A 19,897-nucleotide genomic window follows, 5' to 3' on the forward strand; every position below is an offset into this window, starting at 1 on the left:
TTACAAATTCCTGAATCCCAACCAATGTATTCTTAATGTATCATCAAGTGCAATATCATGAATTAGTAAGACCCCCCTGAATACAATGTCAGAAAATATGTTTTTTTTAAATTCCGTTTTTTTTATTATTCCGTTTTTTAAAATGTGTTTTTTACAGACTGTTCATGACCTGAAGAGTGTGGAGGAGGTTCTTGTCCCGACTTCTAAAGTAGATCTGGGAAGTGACCTTCAGACTGTGTCAAAGCTACTGGAGAACTTTAGCCTAGATAAGCCCCAGTTCCTGGTAAGAACTATAGCCCATTGACCTGTCATATAGGTAGAATAAATCACAACATTATTATGTATATATTGTATATATTTTTTACAGAACACCATGGTTTTATGAGTACCAATAGAATTATATAGTCTGTTTAAGTGTAAGTCAGAACACACAGTCAGTATACAGGCTCTAAGTAGCTTGACACCATGCCTGAATCTTTTTACATTTGTGTCATCTCCCTTCTCCCTTTGATCTGGCCCATTATGTGATATCCTATAAGTGAATATGCATAATTTTCCTCTATGTAATGTATGTCCCCTCTAGCAACTGAATGCGGAGGTAGAATACATGGTGAAGACATCAGAACTGTTGGCATTGAAAGGAATTCCTATCAAAGAGAAGAGTGAGAAGGTCACAGAGATGCTTCACCTTCATCAGAGAGTGAAAGATAACATCAAAGAGTACGAGTCTGTCCTCAAGATGGCTGTGAAGTTCCACCAGCTTTATGAAGAGGTAACAACACATAGTCTAAGGGTGCGGGATGCGTCCCAAATGGCACCCTATTCCCTACCGAATAGTGCACTACTTTTAACCAGGGCCCATAGAGTGCACTATATAAAGTAGTGCACAATATAGGGATTAGGGTGAAATTTGGGACGCTCCCATAGTCTACATACTGTAAATATCAGGGAGGATGTTATCTTTGCTGTAGTCTCTTCAGAGCCATTGTGTCTGGGTCTGGCAGGGAAACTATCTTTGCTGTGTGTTTGAGAGAACACATGGGATCAGTGTAGATCAAAGCTCTCTGCCCTTCATAGGCCTTTTCAGCTTTAAATGTCACATAAATACTGTAACTATCAGAGAGTTAGTTACCTATCTAGCTTTGCTGTATAAACCGAAGAACACAGGATATTAATTTAGAGATGCGCTGGAGATACAGTACCTCGCAGACCTTTTCAGCCTAAAATGTACCATAAGAGATTGATACTTTGCATGCTCCATCCACACTACACTACGCCTGTCAGTCAAATACTAACGATAGCTTTATGGTTGATACATTGACTCATATGAACGTGAAGGCGTGTTCTCAAAGCATATGCAGACCAGCTTTCACGTGTCTTCACGGAAATGTTCAATCTCTTCTTGTCCCAGTCTGTAATCCCAACATGTTTCAATTTGACCAGTATCGTCCCTGTTCCTCCCTAAATGACTATCGCCATGTGGCATTCACATCTGTAATTATTCAAAGGCTGTTCATGACACACATCAACACTATCATCCCAGACACCCTGGACCCACTCCAATCTGCACACCACCCAAAAGATCCACAGATGGCCTCTCCCACCTGGACAAGAGGGGAAATAACTATGTGAGAGGGCTGTTCATAGACCACTCCTCAGCATTTAACACCATAGTCCCTTCCATTCTCATTACCAAGCTGGGGACCCTGGGAGTGAACATCTCCCTCTGTAACTGGATCCTGCACTTCCTGACAGAACGGCCCCAGGTGGTGAGGGTAGGAAACAACACCTCCGCCATGCTGACCCTCGACATGGGGGATGCTCAAGGGTGTGTGCTTAGTCCCCTCTTGTACTCCTTGTTCACCCACAACTGTGTCCACCCACGACTCCAAGACCATTATCAGGTTTGCTAACGACACAACGGTGGTAGGCCTGATCACCGATGGCAATGTCACAGCCTACAGGGAGGAGGTCAGAGACTTGGCACTGTGGTGCCATGACAACAACTTCTCCCCCAACATCTGTAAGACCAAAGAGCTGATCGTGGACTACAGGAGAAAGAGGGGTGAGTACGCCCCCATCACATCGACAGGGCTGTAGTGGAGCAGGTCGGCACAACAGCGCCTCTTCCCCCTCAGAAGGCTGAAAAGATTTGGCATGGGCCTTCGGAACCTCAAAAAGTTTTATAGCTGCACCATCGAGAGCATCTTGACTGGCTGTATCACCACTTGGTATGGCAAATGCACCATGCTCGACAGTAAAGTGCTACAGGGGGTGGTGCGGACAGCCCAGTACATCACTGGGGCCGATCCAGGACCTCTATATCAGGTGGTGTCAGAGGAATGCCCAAAAAATTGCCAAAGACTCCAGCCACCTAAAACTATTCACTCAGCTACCTTCCAGCAAACAGTACCGGGGCATCAGCTCTCAGACCAACACGCTCCGAGACAGCTTCTACCCCCAAGCCATAAGTAGTTAATTAATGTTTATCCAGACTATCTGCACTGACTAACTGTCTTGCACTGACTTTATGCACACTCACAAGACTATATACTGTATACACACTATATACATACTCACACACACATTACACTGACACTCTCACACAAAACCCATACGCATTCACATACACTACATTAGCACATTGCACACACATGACAACACAAACACAAATACACACACACGCATACAGACACAACACACTCATATGCTGCTGCTACTCTGTTCTTTATTTTACTCATATTGTTATCTACCGTGATGCCTAGTCACTTTACCTTTCATGCACATATCTACCTCAAATACCTTGTACCTCTGCACATACTGTATCTCCCTGAATATAGCTCCATTCTTGTGTATTTTATTCCTCTTGTGTTACTATTTTTGGGAAGGGCTAATAAGCAAGCCTTCATTTCACGGTTAAGTCTACACCTGTTGTATTCGGCACGTGAAAAATCTATTTGATAGGAGAAATGAAGTTAAATAAACACCTATTTAATGAATAACGGCATCATTACACAAGATGAGTCTAGATATAATCCAAGAGAATAAATCAGCATTCTATGAGCTCAGGGGGTTTCCTAGACAAGATACCCCAGAACACACTAATAGAACACTAATTGAATATAAGGCTGCAATACTTGGTTATTCGAAATCGAATCTTGACCACCTGGTGATATGCAAACATCATCAAACATTCACATAGATACTGATCATAGCAACAAATAAACAGCCACCTAATTGGATAACCGTTCAGTAAACAGCATCCTAATTGGTTAATTGTTGTGTCCCCAGCTGGATAAGCTGTTAACGTCGGAGCCTGTGACAGGGTTCAGCGAGACGAGCCAGGCTAAGATCCAGCTGATCCAACACCAGGACAGACAGAGCCACATCAGACACCTGTACAAGCTGGCTATCTCTCTGGGAGGAGACATCAGCAACACTGTCCAGCAGTCGGTGAGACTGGAAGGCAACACCTCATCATTCACCACTGTTTGTTTGGTCGTCTTGACCCTGAGAGTTCTTTTTCATTGTGTTTGCACTCCCCTTGCTCCAAGTGCTGTATTACTTTACTTATTGTCTTTAAACTTTACAAATATTAGTATGCTTTTGAAGATCTAGTTACATTACATGGTCATTATCTAATGATACAGAACTTCTCTCTCCTTCCGTGCCAGCATGCCTCAGGGTTTACAGTGCAGCGTCTGCAGGAGCGTCTGGAGAGACTGGAGAGAGGTTGTGTGAACTGGAGCGCTGAGTCCAACAGGTGTGAAGAGAGCCTCACCAGCAACCTGCGCTACTGTGTCTTCAAGGAGGAGATCACTGAGGTGAAACCCTCTCTCAAGCACACGCGTACACACACACACACACTGCTTCAAGGAGGAGATCATTGTGGTCGGACGGTGAAACAACCCTTTGGCTTTATCTCAATAAGACTGTTAGTCTTGGTTATTCATCCCAATTTATATAACCCAGGCCCCAGATCAAGAGCCCAACTATTTATTTGTGTTGGGGCTTTAGGCTTTTGTAGTTGCTGGGGCTTTTTATTGTCTGACCTAGCAGCATAGCATAGCACAGCTGTCCCGGGTCTAAATTTAGCTCTGGGTCTGTGATCTTTGTCTCTAGAGGGCCTCTATTCAAAGTTACATTTTCCCCCTCCCTCCCTCCCTCCCTCTCTGCCATTTGTCTCATGTCACTCCAGTCAGGAGGGCAGATTCCTCTCGTATCAGCTGTGGAAGGGTAACCCAAATAAAAGAGTCCTCAATACCAGGGCCCTCAGTCAGTAAAGGGACCAGGAGGTCTCCCTTACTAATTAGAGATTACCTGGACGTAAGAATTATTATCTGAGTGCCATATGCAGGCCTAGAGGTATGGTTGGTACTAGTCTAAAGTTCACACACAAATCTAGATTTATTAGTGTTCTGTTCCAAATCTATTCATGCTACTCAATTTTTACTCAAACACACCCTTTATGCCCGAGACATGATTTGTTTGGCCTCTATGGTAATTTGAAACTTTCATAAAACGTGCTTTTATCAATATATAACTGTATTTAAGATGGTTCGGAAATGAAACTGTTGTTTCTATTTGTGTTTTCTGTAGGGTTTCTATCTTGCACTGCTGGGTTGTACATACCATAAATATCTCTGCTCTTAATACACATACTTGAGATACCAATACTTGAGAAGTGAGGTCTTTGTGGGGAATCCTACCTGATGTCAGCTCCTGAGTGGCGCAGCTGTCTAAGGCACTGCATCTCAGTACAAGAGGTGTCACTATAGTTGCTGGTTCAAATCCAGGCTGTATCACATCCAGCTGTGATTGGGAGGTGCGCAGTTGGCCCAACTTTGTCTGGGTTTGGCCGGTGTAGGCCGTCATTGTCAGTAAGAATTTGTTCTTAACTGACTTGCCTAGTAATAAAGGTTAAAAATATATAATGTTAACTGGGATGCATTTATTAGCCGGATTCCGTTGCAAAATGTTTCCATTTGAAACAGGAATCGTTTACTCTTGCTACCAAATGTAAGCAAACCAAGCAAACAGAACAAAACTTGTTTTCGTTGCAAAACGCTTTCTATTTGGAGTAAACGGAGTAAAACGTTTTGCAACAGACAAAAGGTTTTGCAACAGAATCCGAATAATGAATACACCCCTGATGTAAATTATAAAGTGTAGATTTGTCCCTTTATGATTAGGTTCCATTAAGTTGTGATTATATCTGGCCAGCAGGGCACTGTTGCCTTCTGAGAGATGAGAGCTCCCCTAAATATGTCTTGAATATACAGTATCACCTGGCTTGGACCATTACTTGGATTGCATGTGACAGTATTTCATACACTGCCAATTAGCTGATACAGGTTGACATACTTCTTTTTAGCAAGGGACACCATACAGTTGGCTGAGCATACCTACAGTAGACATATCTAGACATTCACCAAACAGTGATGCACGTGTGCACTCTTATTTCAGGGGTGGTGTCAATTCCATTTCAATTTTGTCAATTCAGGAAGTACAGTAAACTGAAATTCCAATTTCAATTGTCCTTATTAAATAGCATTGGAATTTTCAGTTTACTTAATGAATTGAAATGTAATTATCCCCAATCCTGTTTTATGTAATTTTACAGACCAATATACAATAATGGATATCTGCATGAATAAACAACGAGAAGATACATTCCGAAAAAATATGACTTTCAATTGAATTACATTTTAAGTAGATTATATAATCAATAAAATCTTAATAGTAACGACTAGCTAAGCATTTAATATTAATAATGACTTAAGTAAACATTAAGCCATTATGCGTTAAGTATTAAGTAGTAATATTTGTGATTAGAAATTGAGAGAAGGACTTTTTTCTCTCTTTGCTGTGTCATAGTGTCACCATGAAAAAAGACAGACCATGTGGCTGTTGGTGTCAGTGAACGGCAGCCATGGTTATCTAGCCAACACCCTTTCATAAGTATGTATGAGTAAACATGATGGCATTTTAGCAGCAGGGGCAGTTGCTGCTGCTCATCAGCTGGGATGAGACCATTTAAATCAGACCGTGCTCTCAGATCCTTATTCTACAGTAGCTAGCCCAAGCCTACTGCCATCAAGACCATTCTGCTTCTCTGAACTACAGCAATCTCTTCTATTTTAAAATACTTTAAACAATACTTTGAAAGTAATCACCGCTGCTACTCTCTGTTGTTATCATCTATGCATAATCACTTTAATATCTCTACCTACATGTGCATATTTCCTCAACTAACCGGTGCCCCCGCACATTGGCTCTGTACCGGTACCCCCCTGTATATAGTCTCGCTATTGTTATTTTACTGATGCTCTTTAATTACTTGTTACTTTTATTTCTTATTCTTATCCGTATTTTTTTTTAACTGCATTGTTGGTTAGGGGCTTGTAAGTAAGCATTTCCCTGTAAGGTCTACAGCTGTTGTATTCGGTGCATGTGACTAATAAAATGTGATTTGATTTGAATGACTGACTATTTTGAATGAGAAGAAAACCCAACATAAATGAGACAGTTTTTTTTTAAATGTTTTGAACTCGGATAATTGTAGTAATCTCAAAATAACACAATTGTGTGGTCTTAATGTCTTTAGCAAACCAATACAATTCTTCTTCTGTATCTATTTTTATAGTTCCCTAAAGGTTATTTACTCTGGTTCTTTTAAGTTATCACTGAGTCAGAAGTCAGTCATGTAGTTCTCAGCAGCAGCTGGCTCAGTAGCTATACAGTAACTGCTTTGGCAAGCCCAACTCCAGCTACTTGGGGCTCCCGAGTGGCGCAGCGGTCTAAGGGACTGCATCTCAGAGCTAGAGGCATCACTACAGAGCCTGGTTTGATTCCAGGCTGTATCACAACCGGCCGTGATTGGCCCAGCGTTGTCAGGTTAGGGTTTGGCCAGGGTAGGCCGTCATTGGAAATAAGAATTTGTTCTTAACTGACTTGCCTAGTTAAATAAAGGTTAAATAAAGGTGAGATAGTACAGTCCTGTTGGACAACAAACAGCCTTTCCTTAAGGTTTCCTTGAAACTCATGCTGTGTTTTTGGCCTTTTGTGATTTGCTGTGATTTGACTCCTCAAACCCTCTCTCTCTCTCTCTTTCTCTCTATCTCTTTCTCTCTCTGTCTCTCCCTTCCTCCCCTACCCCCTCTCTCTCTCTGGGCGGTAAAACTCACCATGTACCCAAACCCATTCCAGGTCGGGAAAAAGCCAGTAAGATAGTTAGAGTTATATGAGGCTCCCAAAATGGGTTGTGGAGGGCAGGGGGAGGTTGGTGAGGCTGCAGCTGTCCTGGTCTGACACATGAGCTGCCCATTCTACCATTGCAGAAGCCTGTCGACCAGGACAGAAATGGCCCTGCAGTATAAATCACGTCCCCAGACTTAGTCATTGAGATCACCAAAATAATCCCCCCAGTGACTGAATCTGATTCCAACCCTGCTCTGATGCACTGTTCTGTTTTCCTGGGATAGGATACCCAGCCCCCCTCCTCTCAAACCATCTCTCTGGTGGTGCTGTTAGATGGTACATGTTCAATGTTCTGTAACTGTATCAAGGGGAGTGAATTACAATTGATTTAGCTGCCAACACAGATAAGAAACACGGGATGATGGTATAGGATTTTAGGTCTTAACTGATTGAAATGTTTTGTATTCTGATTGAAAGCCTTTGTTATTAATATATATATTTTTTACATTTCAGCTGAGAGAGTCATTCAAGGATCTTAAGAAGAAATTCAACAACTTGAAGTTCAATTATATGAAGAGAAACGACAAGTCAAGGAACCTGAAAGCAGTTAAAAACCAAATCCAGCAGATAGAGATGTATAATGAAAAGTTACAGGTGAGACACATCCTGTTTGCTATGAGAATCCAGTAAAAAAACAAACACATTTCCCTCTTTCCCTGCTGTTCAATGGTTTGCATGCATATTTATTTTGCCTCTTTCTATGTTCATTCTTTATTAATTTCTTTCTCTCTTCAACCAGGTATTGAAGAAGAGAATGCAGGCTTTCACAGTGAAAGTGACATCCAGCACAGAGAAGCATCTGAAAGGCAGTAGCCCCAGAGAGATAGAGGATGCTGTCAATGAGTTACAGAGACAGCTGGGGGACTTTGACAAGACTGTGGAGGAGTACAGAGGAAACCTGGACATGAGCGTGAAACTGCAGCAAGCTATGGAGGAGGTGCATGGTTGGACAACACTTAAGAAGATACATCATTGACCCTATACTTGTCAATTATGGAAATTAACATCTTGTCAAAAATCCTCACAAATTTTAGGGAATTGGATATAGTATATTTTGTGTTATGATTGTTATGATTTTTCTGAATTAAGTGGATCAACACGCATTTTCTCCCCTTATCTCTGGCGCAAATGTCTCACAATTCTTCTGCTTTTGAATTTCAGTATCAGTTCTGGTGTGATGAAGCAAGTGCTACAATTGTGAGAGTAGGGAAGTACTCTTCCCAGTGTAAGACCAGGGAAGCAGTGTCTATTCTATACAAGCAGTTTGAGAAGTTTGTTTGGCCCACTGTGCCCCAGCAAGAGGAGAGGATCAGCCAAATCACAGAACTGGCTGTCCGTCTGCATGGTAAGGGGCCAGATCACACACAACAAACCACCATCTTGATTTTAGAAATAATTTTTCGGGTCTGGGTCATCTTTTTGGGGGGTAACGAAATGGATGCTTACGTAGCTTACTGTACATATAGCTGAACAAAAATGTTGTTTCAAAATGTAGGGGGGGATATGTCCCCCTGTCCTTGTGGAAGTTACGCCCATGACACTGGCATTGAGGACTGTATGAACTGTCTTTAATGTACAGGTGCTGAGGAGGGAAAGAAGTATATGGAGAAAACTCTCACCAAACACAATGAGATAGTGGAATCAATAAAGGAACTTTGTAATGGATTAATGGATTTGGAGGCTAAACTACAGGTACAATGAATTTGTTGGGGGGGCCTAGTAATTTTCTTCAGTAATTTTAATAGAAAAGGACCTAAAAATATGTGATTTTCCTCTGATTTCAGAATGAGGCTTTGAAGGAGGAGCCTGAAATAAAAAAAATGCATAATGTCATACAAGAGGAAAACAAACAAGAACAAAAATCAAACCAAGAAACAGAGAAAGCTGAGATGTACCCCCAGGAGTCTCTTGATGTGGTAAGTTTATTGAGATGGAAACAGGACACTACTTTGTCAGCTTCTGTGGGTTTGAATCCCACTTCTGACACCATCTGTAAACTGTAAAAAACAAACAAACAATAGTTTCAGTATCACAATTGTTTACTCATAGTATGTTAAATGAAATGTGGGTTCCCTGCATTTATTCAGTCTGAGCTGAAAGAAAGTGGACACACTCCTGAACTAACCATGGGAGGGAACGGGAAAGAGGTACCCATCAAAACATTAGAAAATACAAGAAGCAAGAAACCTCATATCCGCAAAACAAGGAGCCAGGACCTTCCAGACAAACACCACCCAGAACATCACAACAAAGTGTTATCAGAGAGCAGGTACATTCAACTGTGCATCTCCGCCACTATCCACACGTAGTTTAGTTTAGTTTATTTGCACAAATAGAAAGACAGTTTGTAACAGTAAAAAAACAAGAGTATGAGCAGAAAAAAGCCTAAAAGTGCTTGTCGAGTAACTTTGCGATCACACACACATTCCTCTCCCCTTACTCCCCTTTTTCTGTTTTGTTGATATTTTATTATATATATTTTTTTACTATTGTAAAGAGACTTTGATTTGATGAAAAGGGCTATATAAAACCCATGTATTATTATAATTATTATTATAGGTATCACACACAGAAGGCGTACTCAGAGATGAGCAGAGTGGAGACTATCACCAGCAGGTCAACGCAGGAGAGTAAAGAGCAGCTGAGCACCTCTTTCTGCTGCACACACACCTTCAACCTGTCCTGTTCACCGCTGGAGAGGGACAGGAAAGTCCATGTGCTCCAACAGGCAGGGATCAAGTCTCTGGTCACCTCTCCTACTGTTCCTCCTCCCCCAGTCTTCGCTTCGGCTCCCAGCTTCTCTGATATACAGAGAGAGTTCCAGAAGAAGGAGAGGCAGGGCCCTGCTCAGAGGAACTTCCCTGGGTTTCATACTTCTAATACTGATCAGATTGGTCTTCTTACAGTAAGTCCTCAGTAAGACTATTGGCTTTCCAATTATCATAACTTATTATCATACTTTTTTTCTGGCCCAAAATCCCATGAATAAGGGATGTGCATGTGACTATACATCAAATTTCAATCAATCAAATGTATTAAAAAGCCCTTTTTACATCAGCAGATGTCACAAAGTGCTATACAGAAACCCAGCCTAAAACCCCAAACAGCAAGCAATGCAGATGTAGAAGCATGTGGCTAGGATAATCTCCCTAGAAAGGAAGGAACCAAGGAAGTAACCTAGAGAGGAACCAGGCTCTGATGGGTGGCCAGTCCTCTTCTGGCTGTGCCGGATGGAGATTATAACAGAACATGGCCAAGATGTTCAAACGTTCATAGATGACCAGCAGGGTCAAATAATAATAATCACAGTAGTTGTAGAGGGTGTAACAGGTCAGCACCTCAGGAGTAAATGTCAGTTGGCTTTTCATAGCCGATCATTCAGAGTTAAAGACAGCAGGTGCTGTAGCGAGAGAGAGAGTTGAAAACAGCAGGTCCGGGACAAGGTAGCACATCAGGTTTGTGAACAGGTCAGAGTTCCATAGACACAGGCAGAACAGTTGAAACTGGAGCAGCAGCACGACCAGGTGGACTGGGGACAGCAAGGAGTCATCAGGCCAGGTAGTCCTGAGGCATGGTCCTAGGGCTCAGGTCCTCTGAGAGAAGAGAAAGAGAGAGAAAGAGAGAGAATTAGAGAGAATTAGAGGGAGCATACTTAAATTCACACAGGACATTGGATAAGGCAGGATAAATACTCCAGATATAAGAGACTGCCCCGGGGCGCCAACCCGGACAGGAAGATCATGTCAGTGACTCAACCCACTCAAGTGACGCACCCCTCCTAGGGATGGCATGGAAGAGCACCAGTAAGACAGTAACTCAGCCCCCGTAATAGGGTTAGAGGCAGAGAATCCCAGTGGAGAGAGGGGAACTGGCCAGGCAGAGACAGCAAAGGTGGTTCGTCGCTTTATCCGGGTAGCCGGAATGTAGAGCATTGCAGTAGTCTAATCTAGAAGTGATAAAAGCATGGATACATTTTTATGCATCATTTTTGGACAGAAGGTTTCTGATTTTTGCAATGTTATGTAGATGGAAAAAAGCTGTCTTGATAGGTTTGTCAAAAGAGAGATCAGGGTCCAGAGTCACGCCAAGGTCCTTTACAGTTTTATTTGAGACGACTGTACAACCATCAAGCTTAATTGTCAGATCCAACAGAATATCTCTTTGTTTCTTGGGAACTAGCATCTCTGTTTTGCCCGAGTTTGAAAGTAAAGCATTTGCCGCCATCCACTTCCTTATGTTTGAAACACAGGCTTTCAGGGAGGGCAATTTTGGGGCTTCACCATGTTTCATCGAAATGTACAGCTGTGTATCGTCCGCATATCAGTGAAAGCTAACATTATGTTTCCGAATGACATCACCCAGAGGTAAAATATATAGTGAAGACAATACATGCTATTATTGTGTATTTGTTTATTTTTTCCAATCCTTGCAGGGCGAGCCTTTCTCCCAAGATGCATCACCTCTGCTGCTGCCCGCAGGTGGTCTGACAGAGGGGAACCTTCAGCGGCATAACCTCATGACAGAAGAGTCCCTGTCCAATGACGAATATGAGTGCACTTCCCCCGACGACATCTCTCTGCCCCCGCTCTCCGAGACCCCGGAGTCCAACATCGTCCTATCAGAGAATGACCTGGACCTGGATAGTTTCTGTCTCAGCTCCCAGTCCCACACCATTCACATCAACCAGTACAGCCACCAGTCACGCTCCACACGTAATAATGAAAACAACAACAGCCAGAGCCAACAGAGGATCAGAGAGCAGACTGAAAGCTGCAACTCTCCTACAGTCGGCCTCAACACCAAGTTCAGAGAGGAGTCCTCTTCTTTCGTCCACAGCACCCTGACTGTCCCAGCACCGATCCTGGTCTCAAACACACTCTCCAGTATTCTGAAAAGCAAGGGAATCCCCAACCTCCCAAAGCCCAACCTCCCTAATCTCCCACCAGTCGGCCCCCTAGGCCTAAACGAGTGCCACCAGACCATGTATTCCGTGCATGAGAGCTCTGTCACAGAGACGCAGGAGTGTGTGCATGACCCAAGCAGCGTGATGGTCCGAGGAGCTGCCGCGCCCTCTGCGTTCCCTGCTGCTGCCACCACTCGTTCTCTTAACACGCATGCTACACCCTCCCCATTAACCACCACAGCAGTCACACCCACAGACCAGGGCCAAGACCCAGACCTGTGCAATCCAACAGCCATCAGAGAAGAGATCAGACTGCCTGGTACCAGCCGGTCCGTGGGGAGCACCCTAGCAGGCAATGGCCCTCCTCACTTCTCCAAACTACTGTCTAGTCCCACAGTTATGGAGGGGTCGCCTGTGACCCTGGAAGTGGAGGTCACTGGATTTCCAGAGCCTACTTTAACATGGTGGGTAGCTCATAGGCATTAGTTGTAGTATTAGACCAATATTTATCTAATAGTAGCGTAGTGGCTGCGTTTGAAATGGTATCCTATTCACTATAAAGTGCATTACTATAAAGTGCCCTGTTCAAAAGTAGTGGACTATATATGTAATAGGGTGCCATTTTGGAGACAGACAGAGTATTTGGTGCAAGTGATAAACAGTAGAATTTCATAATTTTAATCAAATATTTTTATTATTTTTTATTCTTCATTAGCATGACAAGTTTTTAGCATAAACGGCCACTGCTTATTCTACAAGCAAACTGTACACCAATGTGTTCGGAGTATTCTATAAATCAATTCCAAAAGGATCGTTCAGGTGGAGCGGAGAGGACACATTGAGAAATGATAAGATCGATTTATATACTGCATGAATAGTTACATCTGAAACTCAAGTCATTTTTGGTGGATAACATTTATTCCATTTCATTTAACTCAAATAATCTGTGAGTTTTTTTTACTAATCTTACGTTTTTTTTTTTTTACTTTTTAATAACATAACTTTTATATAACACAAGTTCGATCATTAGTCACTTTAGTAGAACATTGAATAATATAATTGCTTGGATTGATTGTGTTTCAGCTCACCCTCTGATAAATAGGAATGTGATTTGTGTCTTTCTTGAGTTGTGATTGTGTTTTGTGTTATAATTCACTTCTTGCTTCAGGTTCAAGAATGGAGAGAAACTGACCAATGATGAGCACATAGAACTGTCACAAAAAAAAAGCAAACATGCATTGTTCGTACAGAAGGTCATTGAGACCGACGCAGGCCTCTATGCGTGCCGGGCCGTCAACTCAAGCGGCACCCTGTCCTCTAGCGCCGCTCTTCAGGTGAAAGCACGTAACAACAGCTGTCCCGAAGCCGACTACGCTCTTCTCAAGCTGGACTGGCACACTTGTTTTGGTACTCTGTGTTTTCTCCTGTACCTCCTGTACTTATTGCTGTTATGAAGTAATACTAAATATTATATCAAGCTTTTCACTGCCAGACCCTTTTCCACTCTCACTGTAATGGAAAGTAGTGTTGATGTTGCACAGTAGTACACTGGATAACCCTAATTTTAACTGTGAAATCTGTAAGGCTGCCTGAGGTGTCACTTCTGAACGTGATCACAATAACCACTTACATACTACACCCAAACACCAACTGTGTGTATGAATGTGAGCTTAATTTATTTGTAGTTTAGACAATTGTTTAATTTGTGCATAAAACCAAATTATATCTCCACTTCAGTCAAAATATCCATAATATTATACTTATATTTTATCTGCTTTTTATCTAAGTTAGCGCATTTGATTCTGTGCCTCTATGACCAAATGTCCTACAATTAATGAGAGAATAAGGTATATTTAATAATAAATGCTAAAAACAGTAATTTAGCAATTTCTTCAGTTTCAATACTGTATTACAGTGCATTCGGAAACTATTTAAGACCCCTTGACTTTATTTCTCATTTCGTTTTTTTCATCATCAATGTACACACAATACCCCATAATGACAAAGCAAAAACAGGTTTTTAGACATTTTTGCACCCCCAAATTAAAAAAAAACTGAAATATCACATTTACATAAGTATTCAGACCCTTTACTCAGTACTTTGTTGAAGAACCTTTGGCAGCGATCAGAGACTGGAGTCTTCTTGGGTATGATGCTACAAGCTTGGCACATCTGTATTTGGAGAGTTTCTCCAATTCTTCTCTGCAGATCCTCTCAAGCTCTGTCAGGTTGGATGGGGAGCGTTGCTGCACAGCTATTTTCAGGTCTCTCCAGAGATGTTTGATCGGGTTCAAGTCCGGGCTCTGGCTGGGCCACTTAAGGACATTCAGGCACTTGTCCTGAAGCCACTTGTCACGACTTCCGCCAAAGTTGGCTCCCCTGCCTGTTCGGGCGGTGCTCGGCGGTCGTCGTCACCGTCCTACTAGCCGCCACCGATCCCTTTTTCGTTTGTCTGTTTGTTTTGTCTTATTAGTCTCACCTGTGTTTCTGTTGTTTGGTTTAACGAGCTTCCCTATTTTTAGTAGGTGGACCCGCCCTTGTTTTGTGCGGGATTGTCTTTATGTTACGTGTGTGCGTTTTAGGTAGAGGTGGATTTATTTTCTTAAACTTGGCACCCTGTGTTTTTTGGGTTGTCACGTTGTTGTCCGCGCCCTGTATTGTTGGGCTTATCATTTTGTGTGCCGAAGTAAAGAGCACTTTTGCACAGTGGAACTCTCTGCGTCTGATTCCTTCACCCACCTAGTCCCGCGTGACACCACTCTTGCATTGTCTTGTCTGTATGCTTAGGGTCGTTGTCCTGTTGGATGGTGGACCTTCGCCCCAGTCCTTGCAGCTGAAAAACACCCCTACAGAATAATGCTACCACGACCATTCTTCAACATAGGGATGGTGCCAGGTTTCCTCCAGACGTGATGCTTGGCATTCAGGCCAAAGAGTTCAATCTTGGTTTCATCAGACCAGAGAATCTTGTTTCTCATGGTCTGACAGTCCTTTAGGTACCTATTGGCAAACTCCAAGCTGTCATGTGCCTTTTAGTGAGGACTGGCTTCTGTCTGTCTACTCTACCATAAAGGCCTGATTGGTGCAGTGCTGCGCCAAACTTCTTCAATTTAAGAATGATTGAGGCCACTGTGTTCAATGCTGCAGAAATATTTTGGTACCCTTCCCCAAATCTGTGCCTCAAACTAAACTTGTCTCAGAGCTCTAAGGACAATTCCTTCAACCTCATAGCTTGGTTTTTGCTCTGACATTCACTGTCAACTGTGGGACCTTATGCAGTCAGGTGTGAGCCTTTCCAGATTATGTCCAATCAATTTAATTTACCACAGGTGGACTCCAATCAAGTTGGAGAAACATCTCAAGGATGATCAATGGAAACAGGATGCACCAGAGCTCAAATTCGAGTCTCATAGCAAAGGGTCTGAATACTTATGTAAATAAGGTATTTCTGTTTTTGAATGTTGTGTAAATGTGCAAAAATGTCTAAAAACCTGTTTTTGCTTAGTCATAATGGGGTATTGTGTGTAGATTGACGAGGGAAAAAATGTATTTAATCTATTTCAGAATAAGGCTGTAACGTAACAAATGTGGAAAATAGGAAAGGGTCTGAATACTTTCCGAAAGCACTGTATGCCCTTCCTATAAAAGTCTCAAAGTCTTTGAGATATGATGGTAAATTGTGTTAGCCAAGTCCCCTTAAATATCAATGTCTTTCAAATAAAGTAATGCTTCTGATATCTAAAAGTTGTATGTATTGTTTGTGCTTTCTCTGCCACTACATTGTCATAGCTGTTTTATGGTTCTAGCTACAGTTTAATGCACATTTATCAAACATTTCAGATTGAAAGATCTGTAGGAAGAGAACTGAGGTGTTCAGTTCTTGCATTTTACTAGTCTGAATTATTATTGGAAAACTGTCAACCTAACACATGATATCACTTTATATTTTTTTATTTAACTAGGAAAGTCAGTTAAGAACAAATTCTTATTTACAATGACGGCCTACCCCGGCCAAAATGGACAAAGCTGAGTTAATTGTGCGCTGCCCTATGGGACACCCAATCACGGCCGGATGTGATACAGCCTGGATTCAAACCAGGGACTGTAGTGACGCCTCTTGGACTGAGATGCAGTGCCTTAGACCGCTGCGCCACTTGGGAGCCCACACTAAAATCATATAACCACATGAAACTACTCTCACCTATAACACAATTAAATAACCAATGAAAATGATCCCATGGCATTTTGACAGACAAATAGCACCTGGTTTCAAAGATACAGTATATCTGTAGTGTTGAAGGAATACCACGCATGACATTACTTGATTTGTAGCTTTGCTTCATTAGTTCACGATTTGTTTTACAAAACAAAAATAAATTCAATGTTTTGGGTTATTAGATAAGGCAGTTGAAAAAAATATACTAATAACTGGAAATCTCAGACTGTGCCTTTAAGGTTGTCTGTTCTGCTGTTGTACTGTATGTTGTGGGGTAACAAAATCTCTCAGGTCAAGCTGTGGTTCCCTATTCTCAGGTTACACCTCTTCACTCCCATCCACCTCTCTCTCCATCTCCCCACTCCACTAACTACTACTTCACTCCGGAGATGATAAGGCTGGCTCCAATCCTGTGATAGAGGGCTGAGATAATGGCTTGAGATTGGCCTACCTGAACATTTATTTGCAACAGATAGAGGAGACAATGTGGCTATTCTTGATAAAATCACTAGTATTTGACATGCAAACACCCCATTTAATTCCTGCAGTTTGTTACAAGTGAGGTGAATTTATGTCTTTCTCTACTCAGCAGACATTGATGGTAATTAGACAATTTATTCTGAGACTTTATTTTGGTAAGCATTTTTGTCTACTGATTGACTTACCTTCACCTTGAACAAAGCACAAGCTCATCTAATTTGAAGAATATATCCTGCTGAACCTACTTGACCTAATCAAACAATGCATACATACAGTAAATAGTGGAACCTGGTCTCCCCAGCCTAACAATGCCATACATACAGTAAATAGTGGAACCTGGTCTCCCCAGCCTAACAATGCCATACATACAGTAAATAGTGGAACCTGGTCTCCCCAGCCTAACAATGCCATACATACAGTAAATAGTTGAACCTGGTCTCCCCAGCCTAACAATGCCATACATACAGTAAATAGTGGAACCTGGTCTCCCCAGCCTAACAATGCCATACATACAGTAAATAGTGGAACCTGGTCTCCCCAGCCTAACAATGCCATACATACAGTAAATAGTGGAACCTGGTCTCCCCAGCCTAACAATGCCATACATACAGTAAATAGTGGAACCTGGTCTCCCCAGCCTAACAATGCCATACATACAGTAAATAGTGGAACCTGGTCTCCCCAGCGTAACAATGTCATACATACAGTAAATAGTGGAACCTGGTCTCCCCAGCCTAACAATGTCATACATATAGTAAATAGTGGAACCTGGTCTCCCCAGCCTAACAATGTCATACATATAGTAAATAATGTAGCCTGGTCTCCCCAGCCTAACAATGCCATACATACAGTAAATAGTGTAACCTGGTCTCCCCAGCCTAACAATGCCATACATACAGTAAATAGTGGAACCTGGTCTCCCCAGCCTAACAATGCCATACATACAGTAAATAGTGGAACCTGGTCTCCCCAGCCTAACAATGCCATACATATAGTAAATAGTGGAACCTGGTCTCCCCAGCCTAACAATGCCATACATACAGTAAATAGTTGAACCTGGTCTCCCCAGCCTAACAATGCCATACATACAGTAAATAGTGGAACCTGGTCTCCCCAGCCTAACAATGCCATACATACAGTAAATAGTGGAACCTGGTCTCCCCAGCCTAACAATGCCATACATACAGTAAATAGTGGAACCTGGTCTCCCCAGCCTAACAATGCCATACATACAGTAAATAGTGGAACCTGGTCTCCCCAGCCTAACAATGTCATACATACAGTAAATAGTTGAACCTGGTCTCCCCAGCCTAACAATGCCATACATACAGTAAATAGTGGAACCTGGTCTCCCCAGCCTAACAATGCCATACATACAGTAAATAGTGGAACCTGGTCTCCCCAGCCTAACAATGTCATACATACAGTAAATAGTGGAACCTGGTCTCCCCAGCCTAACAATGTCATACATATAGTAAATAGTGGAACCTGGTCTCCCCAGCCTAACAATGTCATACATATAGTAAATAATGTAGCCTGGTCTCCCCAGCCTGACAATGTCATACATACAGTAAATAGTATAGCCTGGTCTCCCCAGCCTAACAATGCCATACATACAGTAAATAGTGTAACCTGGTCTCCCCAGCCTAACAATGTCATACATACAGTAAATAGTTGAACCTGGTCTCCCCAGCCTAACAATGCCATACATACAGTAAATAGTGGAACCTGCTCTCCCCTGTCTAACAATGCCATACATACAGTAAATAGTGCAAGCTGGTCTCCCCGGCCTAACAATGTCATACATACAGTAAATAGTGCAAGCTGGTCTCCCCGGCCTAACAATGTCATACATACAGTAAATAGTACAAGCTGGTCTCCCCAGCCTGACAATGTCATACATACAGTAAATAGTGGAACCTGGTCTCCCCAGCCTAACAATGTCATACATACAGTAAATAGTGGAACCTGGTCTCCCCAGCCTAACAATGTCATACATATAGTAAATAATGTAGCCTGGTCTCCCCAGCCTAACAATGCCATACATACAGTAAATAGTGGAACCTGGTCTCCCCAGCCTAACAATGCCATACATACAGTAAATATTGGAACCTGGTCTCCCCAGCCTAACAATGCCATACATACAGTAAATAGTGGAACCTGGTCTCCCCAGCCTAACAATGCCATACATATAGTAAATAGTGGAACCTGGTCTCCCCAGCCTAACAATGCCATACATACAGTAAATAGTGGAACCTGGTCTCCCCAGCCTAACAATGCCATACATACAGTAAATAGTGGAACCTGGTCTCCCCAGCCTAACAATGCCATACATACAGTAAATAGTGGAACCTGGTCTCCCCAGCCTAACAATGTCATACATATAGTAAATAATGTAGCCTGGTCTCCCCAGCCTAACAATGCCATACATACAGTAAATAGTGTAGCCTGGTCTCCCCAGCCTAACAATGTCATACATACAGTAAATAGTTGAACCTGGTCTCCCCAGCCTAACAATGCCATACATACAGTAAATAGTGGAACCTGCTCTCCTCAGTCTAACAATGCCATACATACAGTAAATAGTGCAAGTTGGTCTCCCCGGCCTAACAATGTCATACATACAGTAAATAGTGCAAGCTGGTCTCCCCAGCCTAACAATGTCATACATACAGTAAATAGTACAAGCTGGTCTCCCCAGCCTGACAATGTCATACATACAGTAAATAGTGGAACCTGGTCTCCCCAGCCTAACAATGTCATACATACAGTAAATAGTGGAACCTGGTCTCCCCAGCCTAACAATGTCATACATATAGTAAATAATGTAGCCTGGTCTCCCCAGCCTAACAATGCCATACATACAGTAAATAGTGGAACCTGGTCTCCCCAGCCTAACAATGCCATACATACAGTAAATAGTGGAACCTGGTCTCCCCAGCCTAACAATGCCATACATACAGTAAATAGTGGAACCTGGTCTCCCCAGCCTAACAATGCCATACATACAGTAAATAGTGGAACCTGGTCTCCCCAGC

General features: G+C 42.4%; 1 protein-coding gene across 1 annotated transcript in view; it reads left to right on the forward strand.

Moving 5' to 3' along the window:
- LOC139546624 (coiled-coil domain-containing protein 141-like) overlaps positions 1-15,907 on the forward strand; it is a 49,162-nt gene extending 33,255 nt beyond the window's left edge. Inside the window, exons 14-26 of the mRNA XM_071355220.1 lie at positions 158-283; positions 584-772; positions 3,292-3,453; positions 3,675-3,824; positions 7,714-7,854; positions 8,000-8,197; positions 8,422-8,605; positions 8,840-8,952; positions 9,045-9,176; positions 9,348-9,529; positions 9,820-10,165; positions 11,693-12,627; positions 13,332-15,907. Coding sequence (XP_071211321.1) covers positions 158-283; positions 584-772; positions 3,292-3,453; positions 3,675-3,824; positions 7,714-7,854; positions 8,000-8,197; positions 8,422-8,605; positions 8,840-8,952; positions 9,045-9,176; positions 9,348-9,529; positions 9,820-10,165; positions 11,693-12,627; positions 13,332-13,617 — 3,144 coding nt within the window. The 3' untranslated portion in view covers positions 13,618-15,907. The remainder of the gene's footprint in view (positions 1-157; positions 284-583; positions 773-3,291; positions 3,454-3,674; positions 3,825-7,713; positions 7,855-7,999; positions 8,198-8,421; positions 8,606-8,839; positions 8,953-9,044; positions 9,177-9,347; positions 9,530-9,819; positions 10,166-11,692; positions 12,628-13,331) is intronic.
- The last annotated feature ends 3,990 nt before the right edge of the window (positions 15,908-19,897 follow it).

This window comes from Salvelinus alpinus, chromosome 20 (assembly GCF_045679555.1).
Source record: "Salvelinus alpinus chromosome 20, SLU_Salpinus.1, whole genome shotgun sequence".
In the NCBI taxonomy this organism is placed as follows: Eukaryota; Metazoa; Chordata; class Actinopteri; order Salmoniformes; family Salmonidae; genus Salvelinus; species Salvelinus alpinus.